The sequence below is a fragment of the Melanaphis sacchari genome, unplaced genomic scaffold, assembly GCF_002803265.2.
Source record: "Melanaphis sacchari strain LSU unplaced genomic scaffold, SCAv2.0 Contig27_pilon_pilon, whole genome shotgun sequence".
Classification (NCBI taxonomy): Eukaryota; Metazoa; Arthropoda; class Insecta; order Hemiptera; family Aphididae; genus Melanaphis; species Melanaphis sacchari.
In genome coordinates this window covers 2,155,285-2,170,373 of record NW_020271152.1, presented here as the reverse complement: position 1 = coordinate 2,170,373, position 15,089 = coordinate 2,155,285, and the positions used below count along the sequence as shown (strand labels likewise).

The window sequence follows — 15,089 nt, the reverse complement described above, 5'->3', positions numbered from 1 at the left end:
GCTTCATTATTAAGTAGGTCAATATAATGAACATTGTGTTATATTTAAATTTGATAATAAATTATTAAATGTGATAAAAAAGATTCCGAACTTAGATGGTTTATTTTTTTGGCAATCAAGATTATTAAACAATTATGTTAATGATAATAATACTAGTGCTTCCTTTTTTCTTTTGATTAATTTAAAAAATAATTTTCAATTTCGACCTCTAAAAAAAAATTTGATCCAATTATCTACCGAAAACCTCCTTGGAAGTTGATGATGTGAGCATTTTATCTACTTTAAAAAGTTTCATCAAACACGAATAATTAAAAAAAAAAATACACACTCATTATTGTAAAATCAATACATTCCATGCTTCGCTCAGAATCTTAAATGTCATATCTATTTCGACGTTTAAAAGTCATATAAATATATCGACCGATTCACGCGTTTAAGACTATTAGTAAGCACATAATTTACATACCTCGTCGTAATGATACCAGAAGATGTAAGACGGCGGTTCCGGGCTGAACTTCACAATGCACGTCAGATTAATGGTACTCCCTTCGTTCACGTGAATGTCTGGACCACCAGAAATCGAAGCAGATGGCACTGTGGAAATCAATACAATAGTTTTATTCAGTAATGATTATGCAACGATAGAGGATATGTATACATAATAAATAAATAATTATTCAATATGGATTTTAATATACGTTAATTGCGTTTAAATAGTTTTGCTCAAAATGTTATATCGTTAAATAAGCATAGTACATAAAAATTAATCTAACCTAAATGTTTTTCAATATAATTTTGTAATATTACACGACAAATATAAATAGTGATAATTTGTGCCGTACAACTACTTAAATGCCATTATAAATAAAAGTAATTAAATATATTTATAATTTTGATTTCCCTTAAGATTTTTTTATTTATTTATTAACGTATCAATATATTTCATGTTACAACGACTTTGTTTAAAATTATTAAGTGAATGTGTTATTATGTACGGAAGGTATAATGTGTGTTAGAGAGGAGATTTTGCTTAATAAAGAAGTTAAGGGAATTATAATGGGGTTAAGGATAGATTTGAGTTCATTAAGGCATTTGGTGATGATGTGAAGTGGTTGATCAGGCGATGCTGTGGTTTTGGCGTATGGCGGTTTTTGTTTTGGATTTGAATTGAGAATTTTGTTTCCGCTGCTTCAAGGAAGGGAGAGAGACACAGCAGCTGTTGGAATAGAATGATTTCTTTTAATTGTTTTCCGGTCTATTGAATTGTTGGAGCTTAATATGTTTTTGTAGGTTTTGCATCTTCTATAGTCGGCTGTGTGATTTTCATTGTAGTTTGCGCATTTTGCAGGTCCTGTCGTTTTTTAAATCTTAAGATATAATCTAAATTACCTATACTAAACCTCTTAAAAAGAGAATGTGTGCGATATACTTTCAAACTCAGATTGATGAAAGCTATTTATTTTTCTTTCCGCATATAAAGTTTATTAGATAATGCAATAGGATTAATGAGTTTCTCTAAAAGTATGGTTAAATTATCATATGAATATATTATCATGTAACAAACAATACAAATTATGATTTACCCAAAATATATAAGTTTTCTATTCGGATATTGAGCATTAATATGTATGATGAGTAGTAAATACACACACATTTATATTTGTAAAAAGCAATCAAAATAGTTCATATTTAACCAACTATTGTTTAAGAATTACGAGCGCATAGCAATAAAATACACTATATATATACATATTTTATAATTATACATAATATACATATAAATTATAAAAGCAGCGAAATGGATAATTGAAAATCGTCATTAAAATGAATTAAATACGTTTAACGATATTTTGTTATTAAACGTAAGTGTAGTTCATATATTTGCTTACTTAAGAAGAAGACGGTTAAGTAAACATAGTAAACGCCATTATGTATATACTATATACCTTGGTATGTATTGTGTTCGAAACATTGGTGTTAAACATTTTTGTTCGTTGTTTATATTATTAACAAACATATACACGTGCTTTCAATAACTCTCTAACTTGAATTCAAAATATTGAATAATAATATACAAAGTGCTACACACATACAAATAGACGCTTACAGGCAAAGTCAGAATAGCTTTAAAACTTTATTGGGAATTTATCGAAATACAAGGATTTGAGTTTGTGGGACTTTAGCGTGAACAACATAACAAAGTAGCAGTCCCCTGTTTCCATTAAATTCAAATTGAATTCCGTAATATACATCAATAAATACCAACACGAGAATAAAGGAAAAAGACCGGAACTATGTTTTTCTGCGGTTAAAAATCAAACGAAAAAACGTAACTACTTTTAGATATACGATTTCGCGTCCCACGCAGCTCTTATATAGAATATGACACTATAGCACGATGATGTTGTTACGTTTTTATAAACGTTTAACATCATATTTTCTCGTTTTTCTAACTAAATCTTGTAAGCAATTTCAGGCCGTTTAATTTTTCGATTAGGCTTAAGCACATTTATTGTTGTATAAATAAATGAAGATGTCTTAATTAATTAATGTAGAGCTTAAAAACTTTGATTGCGAAATACTCGAAACACAAATGTTATTCATTACATATAGAGGTGTACTAAAAAGTATTTTCCAAAATTCGTGTTTCAAAGGCAGGCGGCGGCTCATATAAGGGTTTTGTTTCAGAAAATGAAATCATATTATTTTTTTGTTTATAGAGTTGCCATTGGTTATAAAAAATAATGAAAAATTGTATTTTATAATCGACAAAAATCACCCAAAAACGACTGTGCTAAAAATATGCGTAGGTTACATTTAACAAAGCTATTAATACAGAGTGAATTTTTATGCATTATTTAATTTGACACTAGTAATGCAGTACAGTACCAGCTATTATTGTCATAAATTGTAGTAGACGTGTTTGTTCTTAAACCTAATTCTTCGCAGTTCGTTCAATCAAGTCATATTTTTGTGAATCAATTCTTTACCTTACATCCTATCATAGTTGACAGTTGTGAATTCGACGAGAATAAAATAAAAGTAGGATGTCGTTAGATACGCATTTATAAAACCATTTGATCGTAATATACTCTTGAATAATTGATAAGGCTCCAGTGTTGGCGTGAAATTTATATAGATACGTCTATATTTTATTTACAATATTTTATTTTATATCTATAGTGCATCACCCCATTTGCAGCTGTTTTTCTCTTTCGTTCTCGGTCTGCGGTTCGTGACTTAAACCCGTTTTTTATGCCCGACTTTGCAGTTAAAACTTAACGTTGGGACATTACCTACTGTTAAATGTGGACGTTTTTATTTTATTACTTCTTAAGGTCGTTTATACACGCCCGTCTTCATTGCATACGTGTACTGTGTACAGTGTACATATTTACAATACATGTATACGACATGTCTTGATAAAAGTAGAAACTAACGAGCATTGAACACGTCGGATGGCGCACGTCATACACATGCGCCAGACCGAGTAGTTTACGCCCGCACCACGTCGTCGGAAAGATTAAAATGCGTCGTGAAAATAGTTGTTGGTGAAATATTCGAGAAGAACATTAAGATAATTTCGGCGATTGTACGTCAAAAAACTTAAATTCCTCGGAAAAGTTTGGTCTTATATTAAACTACACGTTTATATGTAGAAAACAAAGTTTGGTTCATTGTCATCGTGATTCATTTAATATGTCATACTTTATATGTATTATATTTTGTTGGATGTGCATGCCAGTCATCCAACCTATCGAAAATCACGGATGCTATGGTATATAAATACATTATACAGGATGATTCGTCAAGTATGATATGTACTTAAAGACCGTGTTCTCAAATTTTTGATATTTTACTTCTTGACGAGTAGTGTTGTATAACGGGGATACTAACTTATGTTTTTTTGAATAAGAACCTCATTTTTCATTGTAAATTAATTATTGTATATATTTTTTTAACGCTGATGTACCTAATACAAAATTCGAAGGAGTAAATTCTTAGTTATTTGATTTATGTATACTAAGAATAATAGGCCCATGAAAATGAATAAGGAAGATATGGTGGCTATTATTATTCAAAAATATATACCCTGTATAATATTAAATAGCATATATAGTGATGTAACGTGTAATAAATCATTGTTGCGAGTTTGGGATGAGGATTCAGAAAATATACTGTTGCAATTGTGGAAGTTGCATCACACGTCGGATTCGTCAGACGAAGAATGACAGACGTAATAATAGATACAAAGATAATAATAATATTCAAAACTTCGACGACAGAGGTGTTGTCCGTAAATCACGGCGTACATATTATATGCATATATCTGTGGTGGTTTCAGTAGTGATGGTAAAGGTGGTGAAGAGCTATTAATTAGTCGACTCGACCTTTATCTTCGAGTGTGGAGGATGCGCATGCGTTAGGGTCCAAAAAAGGTCCAAAAAATAAATATATACTTTTTGTAGCACCACTTTTCAGCTGCCACCTTATTGTAGTTGTCATCAACCCCTCACACTTACTCGCCCGAAGCGATACATTTTTTTTTTTTCATAAAGGCCTAAAACGTTTTATTTCATGTGAGCGGAAGTAAGACGGAAGCGATTTTTTTTACCGAATAGAAATAAAATTATGATATTATATACAAATGACACGGTTGGTTTGCAATATGTAATATTATCTTGGCGGTGAAAATAATATTATTATACTATTATAACTCAATTCGTGTCCCATTCTATTATATTCTATTGCTTATAGAAACGCGACATCACTTCGTATATAATATAATATAATGTATCATAATATCATATCTTTGTACAGCGAGAGATCAATTTACAAGACTATACATTTATTGTCTAAGTCAATTTTTATGTATTAAAAAAGTATGTTCTTTTAAGTTTAGTGTATTTTAATAAACACTACCCTTTTTATATACAATGATACGTCTTAATTATGAAAGTATTTTTTATTTTTTTATGAACCTATAGTATATAATATATACATTTAAGTATATACATTCACATTTCATAGTCAGTACCAAAATACTCCTGTAAAAAAACATTGAAGTATAAATATTATTTTTAGATTCAAAAAAAATATTGAGGGTCAAGGGGTACATCTTTCAGTTATATGCTTATCTATAAGTGCAATAATATATTTAAAAACTAAATTTACCTACTATCTTATATTATGATTTATCCTTAAATGATGCACTTGTTAAAATGCTCTAATACTAAAGTACCTGATTTAATTCTACACTTTAGAATACTGAAATTGTTTATACTATTGGAGGATTGCTCTATTTTTATTTTATTTATTTATTAATAAATTGTTTCATTAATCTTCTTATTTGAAACAAAGAACCTTGTATCACAGCTATTTTATTTCTAATATGAACCATACTTTTAGTAAGAATTATTGTTAAGTAGCCGTTTTACTTTGTAAATTTTGACCTATTTAAATTTAAATGAATTAAGTCCATGTAATCAAAATGTATGCTCTAAGGATAACATTTTATAAGTCTTTAATGATTGTTACCTATGTATATCTTTAAAATACATGCAATATTTAATCTGTTATTGGTTAAATTCAGAAAATGTATACAAATTATTAAAATGTTTATAGATTTATAAAAATAATAAAATTATTTTAAAATTATCATTACCTCCATATTATTTTCCGATCCTATAATTTTAATGCATAGTTTTTTCTTTAATTTACAATGTTCAGTAATTCAAAATTTATTTGTCTGCAATTTGATTTAGATACATTGAAATTAAAAAAAAAGAAATATCTGTCAAAATAAAAGCTGTAATCATTCGGAAAAAATTAGTTTTTATGAATACAAAAAACTTCTTAATTTGTTTAAACATCTGAGTATTTGAAAATATGATCTACTATGGTATAATTAAAAATTCCAATCATCCGATTTCGAATTAATGCATTACTAAAAGAAAAACAGGGGTTAGCTAGTTTAGGGAATCACTTAGTGTATATTATAAATATAGTGTAGTCATTTTATCTTAAAAATAATCTAACATATTTTTTGTAGAATACATATTATAATAATACGTGATGTTTGAAATTCAATTGTCGAAAACAAACGCCGCGTGATACGATTTTGAAATGGTTGTCGTTTTCATAATTGTATTTAAATCATTATGAATTCATAAATATCGGATAGAAACTGATTGAGAAATAATAAAAGACTCGTAAAATTCAAAAATTGAAATGCTTTTGATCCCTATTTTTAGAGGTTCCCTTTATTTACTAGAATAAGCCAACGGTGTACTCACTGTACTTGTACTACGCCATTCAGTCGTCAATGGCCACGGGTGAAATTTTACCGCCGAAATAATACTCTAAATGCACTGTAATTACGTATTCTCAACTCGTCTCGTGTTATTTCAGTCCTATATATCGTTATAAGAATTACAAATTATAGCCACTAATATCCGAAAAGTCGATTCATGGCATATGTATACAATATATTATATCATTATATTGGTATGGATATTATTATTATTAATAATAATAATAATAATCCAATTTATTTTAATGGTGTATGCTTATTTGAAATTCAAGTTTTTCGTAGTTTTTATTTTTACATTTTTCGTCTATTATTCCGGGTAGTGCGCGTGGATAATAATTTAGATTTTACTCGGAAAGAATTTTAATAATTTCTATTTATTCCTTCCGCGGCTTGCACTGCCAAAAAACATAACCTACCCGACGTCGTTATATTATCTGAACGTGCTTCACAGCAACTAAGTTTAAATTGTTTTGTATAAATGTATGTAATTTAAAATATTATATAGGTATAATCAGTTTCAGGGTAAATCATGATTGGATCCCGACCCAGTAATATAAAATGGGTTCAAAAGCCCCATATAAAATATTAAAAAAATGTTACTACTTTTATATGTATTGAAAAAAAAAAACTTAATTTTTAGTTACAAATGCATTTATTTGTATACAATTATTCATTAATATATATATTTATAATCAATAATGTTTTGTATAATTTTTTACTATTACATAAAATAGGAAATAATATTTCTTACTATGAAAAATAAAATTAATTAAAATATTTTCTTTATTTATTTGTAAGGAAATTCTAAAAATATCATTAATTTCATATTTGCTTAAACATTGTATGTTTTCTTTGACAAGCAGACAAGTTAAATTATGTAGAAATGATTGGCTTATCAATGATCTAAGTTTGGTTTCTAGGTTTAATTCATATATATTTTTTTTAATTTTAAATTATTGAAAATACTTAATTGGAAGTTTAAGGATATACCTACCTATTTGAATGATATGTATAATGTATTGAATAAATCAGATTTAAATTATTATCAGAATGTTCTATGATACAAATTGATTAGATTGAAACCCAAATCATGACTCAAAAGTGATCTAATTATACAATTTATCATTTGATTATTGGATCTCAGTATTGAAAAATATCCAGGGGCTTATGGTGATTGACAGGTTAGTAGGTGAGATTTCAACTGATACTAAGTAATTTTAACTGTATAAAAAAAATGGTAATATTATTAACTATTGTTTATTTTTGAAGAGATGATTGTAAGATTTTGTGCACACGTTTTTTTTTTTTTTTTTTTAAATAAATATTATCAAAACAAAATTATTCAGTTTTTTACATTAAAAATTTTATTTTATTACACATCACATTTTCAAGTTTCCATTATACACAACTAAAATGAGTCAATTGTAAAAAAAAAAACCGTAAAGTTTCATGTCGACCTATATATGTATATATGTGTGTGTGTACACAGTATAATTACACGGTTGACTTTCTTCAATTCACTGGAGTGGAAAGAACCTACGTATTTAGGATTTCAAGTACAGAGGACGTCGACTTATTGAATTTGAAACATCAAGGAACTTGGTCATTTTCAAAGTTAACAAGTTGTTTGTAGCATAAACTGCAGTACGTGAAATGCTCATACTATGTATTTTTTTCTTGTACCTTTATAATATATAATCACACAATGACTACGATTTTATAAAAATATTTCTAAGATTATCATGTGTAGTAATTGTGTATATAAATATTTATACATTTTTATTTTTATTTTTAATGTACTATATTGTGTATTCATTTTTGATTTTTTTTTTTTAAAACTTTTTATATTTTATTTAAGTTAACCCAAATTGTCACTTGTTAACTAACATGCTTATTTTGAACATATTTATAAGCTAGCTATGTTGACATTTTCTTTCTATGACTTACGAGCTATTGGCTTGACTATTCAGCGTATTGGAGTGAAATAGGTAAGAAAATATAACTATACATTTATTAGGATTCATGGGTCCTTAAGTTTCATTTAAGTTCAAGCTGTATGAGTTTCAAAATCGGTTTACACATTACAAAATTCTGTGAAGTTAGTACCTGTATTTTCCTTTAAATTCAAATGAATTCGGGTGAAATTTATTTCTGAATTCTTCGAATTACCTAAAGGTTATGATTATACGGTATTTGAACATTTTGAAGTCGGCCACCCTTATAAAATGGTTTTCGTGAAATCAAAATCATTGAGTAACATCTAGGTTTTAGTCTAACTGTCTATAGATTATAATTTAATTTACAGGAAAAATAAATAATAAAATATATAAATAATTTTACCAAGTGTTTAAAATTTATTACAAATTGTTTATAAGTGTTTAATATACTTATGGCGTATTTGCCCGAAAAAGTTATTGAAATTGAATATTGTTTTATTTAAATAAAGATGTATTTATTATTCAAAATTATATAAACAAATTTCAAGAAAATATTTATGTGAATTTGTAATTTTTATAACGTTATGTTGCTGTACATAGAGAGAAGTTTATGTATGTAAAATGGCAAAATATTCCTTAATATTTGATACGTATATGTGGCATATTACAACGTCAAATTCAATGAACTGCGTATTGTGTTTTATAGAACGTACATATTTAATTACAGTGCTGTACTAATATTATTTTAGATTTTGAGTTGAGAGATGAAATAATTGAATATTTCGGAGATATTTTTCGGACAAATATAATACAATTATAGAACTATACATAAAGTTTGCGTCAGAGTTTTCGGTGCAGACATTGAAAATGATCTCATGTGAAATCAAAAACCTAGTTTGCTTTTAGGGTTTTTAAGGGCGTATTCGGTGTCTGAAAATCTTAAGAATTCTGCGAGTTGCAATGTGTCAAAATATTAAATAGTGATTTTGTGTGACATCAGTTCTGAGTTAAGTGTTTAAATTAAAAGTAACCATTCTATAATTTTTAATCTTAAATGAATTGTCTATTGTATAAGTTAAAAGAAAACTTTTAAATCCTTCGTTCTCTAAACGCAAAATATGTTATCTTTACCATTCGTTGACGTCATTTTTTAATTTTAAAAGATTGAACGGTAAAACCGAAAACATTGTATTTATGTAGTGGGATATTGAACATATTATATGTAGGTGTACTTAAAAGTATTTACTGTACAATAAGAGTTGTTTTTCTTTTGAATATCTTGATAATTTTCTGATTAAATTATCTATCTTATAGAAATCCATTTTACCAAACGGTAAATAATGTAATCAAAAATGTATATGAAACAAGTGAAATTGTGTTCAAATTACAAATAACAACGCATTACTTTAGCGTTCTAAGGAGATTGTTTCCTTTATAAAATAATAGATTAACAAAATTAATTTGTTTTTAATGCTCGTATCGTCTGCATGCTAATATTCGACATAAATAAGTGCCGCACGCCTCAATCGACAGTGACCAGATTAGGTTTTGTTTTTATATTAGTATGGAAATAATAATAATAATAATGTAGTTTTTAATCGTTTTTTTATGTGTTGCGCATAATTTAGTTACACAGTTTTTTTTTTTTTTTTAGCATTCAATAATGCATATTATTATACCTAATTATAACGCGGTAAAATCACCGAAAACAAATTACTTACAAATGGCCGTTTCGAGCAGGTTTACACGAAACGTTTTGTATAATAATAACTGTGTTATTAGCGTTAGTTCAGCAAACGTTTGTTAACAACAAACCACATGCAAACACATTTGTATAAAAACCTTTTGTAAAGTCTCCGTCTCTTATCATCATATCTAGTAAACTATCGTCGTTCTTCGAAGGTGGCGGTTTATCGTCTGAAATGTAGGTATGCATTTATCGACGACGAAAAGTATTTGTAACAAGAAAGATAACAGTAATAATAAACAATAATCATGTAACAACAGCCGTGTTTCACACGCCATTTAATATGGCGAAGAGTTGGACGCCTAACAATTATTATTATCATCGAAACGAATAAAAAAAAAGAGAAATATAATATAAACTGTGTATTATATGGACTATATAGCTATGATATAATACATAATGCATGTAATACGAATATATTATATATTATACGTAATTGACGGTGATTTTATCAATGAGTTATTTATATGTGTTAATGAAAACATACTTTTGTTTTATGCAATAATGTACATGATTTTATGTGATTAAAAAATATTTTACTTTTCATATTCAAAGCATAAAATTTAACTGAGTATTTCAATGTAACAATAAAAATAAATCTTCGAACCAATGAAGTAAATTTTTTATTTAATTTAGTGTATGCAGTTTAAATGCGTGCGGAATAAAAGTGCACCAAGATTTTATGCGGTACAATAAGCCATACCAATCCACTTAACTATCTACAATTTAAATGCTTGTATACAGCTACAATAAATTAATGGATCGTGGCTCTAGTCTTTTAAAAAAGTAAGAACCTAGAAAAACAATATCAATAAAAAAAGTTGTAAAAATACTTTTTTTTTCTTAAAACTTCGTAATTTTATGACTTAAAATTACGTAGTGTGCATTAAGAAAATGACTATTTATTGATAAATGATACACTCTGTATTTCAAAGAGTAGTATAAGAATCTTATATATATATATATATATATATATATACTCTGTATTACAGAGTGATTCACTAAACATGTGCAGTGGACAATACCATTTTTATTTGGTAATGTAACTATTCAAATATTTAATTTTTGGAATTTTAAAACAAAAAAGACCATGATTTCAAATTCTTGAATTTTTTTGTATTAAAACTTAATGTATCCTATGAAAATAAAAACTATAAATACCTGTAAATTATTTAGTAGTTAATTTTTTTGAACATTTTAATACATCAAAATTTGAAGGAGTAATTTATGAGTTATTTAACCTTGTATACTTAGGATAGTAGTTCCATGATAATAAGGGACAAGAAAAAAAAACAAATAGGTGAAAATGTTGGAGGGACAGTCTTAATTTTTACTCAAAAATCGAAATCGAAAACATTATTGGCTGTTATTGATAGTATTTATATATACTACTCCCAATAACAGTCAATAATGTTTTCGATTTCGATTTTTGAAATATATACCACTCCCATGTATTTATATATATATAATATGTAATTAAAAGAATTGAATACAAATTTTTATTATTTTATAGTTCATTCTGTAATGTGTATGGTATTTGGTGGTAGTAAATTGGTAGAATAAAATATTACTAGCTACAAAAATACGAATAAAAGTAAAGTAATGATAACTTTAATCCACATTCAATATGATTCATAGTACAAAAAAATATTTCTTCAGAATTGTGTGTAGGTATTATTTAAAAAATAAATAACTTCACTTCGAAAATGAATAGCTCTGTATTTTTTTTTTAAATTAGACTAAAAGCGAAGTTGTCCTCTCTGTCACTCTTTTGAGGGTACCCATGCATTTTATTAATAAGGTAATTTGAAAACTTTAGTAACTAATATTAGGTAGTTTATAAATATTTATAATTTAAAGTCCAAGTATAATAATATTAAAACCTATATTGCATCTATTTTATATTTTCGTAAAACCATTTTTAAGAGCTATTATCTTTAGTATAGCAATTTAAATAACTAAGAAACTACTCGTTTGAATTTCGAATTAGGTATATAAACGTTAAAAAAATAAATGTATTTATATTATATGTAATCCGCTTATTAAATTACAATAGAAAATTTAGACTTTCGATAAATTCATAGTAAGAGGAAAAAATGGACGTGAGTACATTTAGTGAATCACCTTGAAAAATAATGTCAAAGTTAAAGAAATATAAAAATAAATACTCACCAACGACGTTGAGTGTGACGAATATGCTTCTTACTGGTTGCGTGCTCACCTGGCACTCGTAAATGCCTGCGTCTCTCTTTTGAGCCCATTTTATATGCAACGTCCACTGGTCTGAATGCGATCTGTGATGAATGGCCTGGAACCGTTGGTCACTGGTGTATGTATATGCGCCCACTGTCAGTATATGTATGTCTCTGTGTCTTATCCATGACACCTATAACATAAAAAATTGATATGATACGTTATAATTATTTTTAAATTTTAAATTGTAATTTTGGAATTCAAAGCTATTGAGCCGATACATTATGTATGTTTGACTTGGTAATTATCAAAGTTGTCTGAGAGTAGTAAGGTAATTGTAATATTATAATAATATGTTATCGTTTGCTTTATTATTATATATTATAATCGATCAAACGAGAGAAAGAAATCTTGAAGTGGACGTCATTGTTTAAAGAGTTAATATAAATGTATAATATTATATAAATCTGAAATCTCAGAGTAGAGTTTAACAAAAGTTATTAGTTTTAAATTTCGTTTATTTTTTTCGTTTCAACTAAAATTATTTAATTTAAAGAAAGCATCGAATTGAGTTTAAAAACTAATTTAAAGTTTTTGGAGAAATTAGGTTTTTGACTAGGTGTTGGTAAGTCTTACGAACAAAAAAATTACAATGTGCAAATTGTTTTGTTTATTTAGCCTACTTTGCAGTATAATATATTATGTATAGGTACTTTATACAATATTTTAATGACGTGCGCGGCGATGGAGTTTAAATATATAATGCACTAGTTAATGCGTTAAAATTTTAAGATATGACCAGCCATCTCCCTCTCCTAAGTGACAAATGAAGATATGTTAGTGTCGTAGTTTTAGAAATTTGAATAGCAAAGACAGACATGTCGTAGTACGATATTATACTCGTATGGTTAATTTCCCTATCCATGAATAATTACACGACCATTTAATAATTATTTGTACAACCATCAATAATGTATTATATTTATTGAAATCTAATAATACAAATTGTAAAAATTATAAAACAGGTATAGATAAAATCCAGAAAGACAAAAATATTAAGAATTAACATAGGTTATAGATTGCTGCATTGAGTTGTAGTGAATCCGTTCGGCGCATATCTGAGCACCAACCGCAAATTATAACATAACGAAATTATTTGAAAACACCTCTGACCGAAATAACGAGCGACAATAATTCTGCGTTATAGCAGCAGCAAAGACGAGTAAACCACGAAATAATTGGCGGAGACTGCGACGCGAGATGCGACCCTATTACATTATATTATATGCTGCACCGGCGGCGTAGATAAATGAAAGGACACTTAGAAAGCTGTTATAAACGCATATATACCATATATACATTATGATGCGTGCGTATATTATAGGTATACGTTATAGAGCAATTAAAATCGTTTTCCGGCCCTCTTTTTTTTTAATTATTTTTTTCTGGGATTTTTTTATGGTGTAGTGTTTAAAACGAGTGGCTACGGAGATAATAACAACGGCGGAAAAAAAAAAAAGAAACGTGTAGTGTCAAAGGACAAGCTTTTTTTTTTAAGCGTTTTTTCTTTTTCTTTTGTCTTTGTATTTATATCAGAAGAGACCTGCGTGTACGGCTTCTATATCTACGTACAACGATATATATTTTGTATACGTGTATTATATGAACGAAGTTTTAAGACGTAAGGGCAGGAGCTGTTTATCGTAAGAATTACGTTGAAAAATAAATTTGTAACGGCCGATGAGCAGCGATTTTCGACAAATAGATAATAAAAGGATTAAAAAGTTGAAAATGAACATAATTGCAGGTATTAAATGCTAAGGAATATAATCGTGGTTAAAATGTATTTGAATATCCACTTTGATAATAATTTACTTACATTGTACCGTGCGATCAAACCATAATAAAATTATGTAATATTATAAGGAAACAATTATTCATTGCAACCCGTCAACGTAAAAAAACAAAGTTCCAGGTTGTTGGTGTTAACAAACCCGCCCGTGGCTACGCTGCCGAATCTGAATTAATAATTGTATATCAACCAACGTGTATGATTTAAAACATTATATTATATACTATATTGAGTATTTTCTTATTTTAATAATATTTAATCAAATAACAATGATGATAATCATAATATTATCTTTACCTATTTTATACATATCATTAACGCCGTAAGGAAACATAAATAAAATAACTATTTTGTTTAAAAAGCTTTTTCAAATAACGAAATACGATCAATGTTAATGTAACGAAGAATATATAATTTTCAGTAATAAAATATGATATGTTATTATGTTCGAAATATTTTCACGATTTTTCCGTTGAATATTTTCTCAAGAGTTATTATTATAAATAATATAAAAATTAATTATTTCCATTCGAAGAAATAATTTTATTTGTTTCCGCTTAAATTAATAACACGTACCTAAAATACATACCTTTTAGCAGTAATGTAAACCTATATTATCGTAAAAAATGCGATTAATATTTTTATGCAAGTTATTTATTCGTATCAATATAAAAATAATATAAATAACGATATAAGATAAGTGATTACTGATTAGTAACCATACATCTCTATTTTATTCTACCGATTATACACATTGATTTTTATTTTACACACATGATTATAATCAGCAAAATTAGTAATACTATATATTTATTAAACAACGATTTTATGATATTTTTTAATATACCTGTTTATAATAACGATTATAATGACACAAATTTTCTTTAATGTTATTGCATTCTCAATAACCTCAATAATCTAAAACTTGATTAAGTCGTTATGGATATTTACATTTGTAAATGTTGATGAACACTAAACTCATCGTAAAAAAACGATCCATTTTTATTTTACGTTGACAATGTTACGGTGGATATCGAGAAAAGAGAC

General features: G+C 27.3%; 1 protein-coding gene across 2 annotated transcripts in view; it reads right to left on the bottom strand.

Moving 5' to 3' along the window:
* LOC112595459 (zwei Ig domain protein zig-8-like) overlaps positions 1-15,089 on the bottom strand; it is a 371,885-nt gene that overhangs the window by 16,627 nt on the left and 340,169 nt on the right. Inside the window, exons 3-5 of one of the 2 annotated variants that reach the window (XM_025340688.1) lie at positions 12,170-12,383; positions 10,093-10,167; positions 467-594 (exon numbers count right to left, since the gene is read on the bottom strand). In XM_025340688.1, coding sequence (XP_025196473.1) covers positions 467-594; positions 10,093-10,167; positions 12,170-12,383 — 417 coding nt within the window. The remainder of the gene's footprint in view (positions 1-466; positions 595-10,092; positions 10,168-12,169; positions 12,384-15,089) is intronic. The other variant, XM_025340689.1, reaches the window with a different exon arrangement.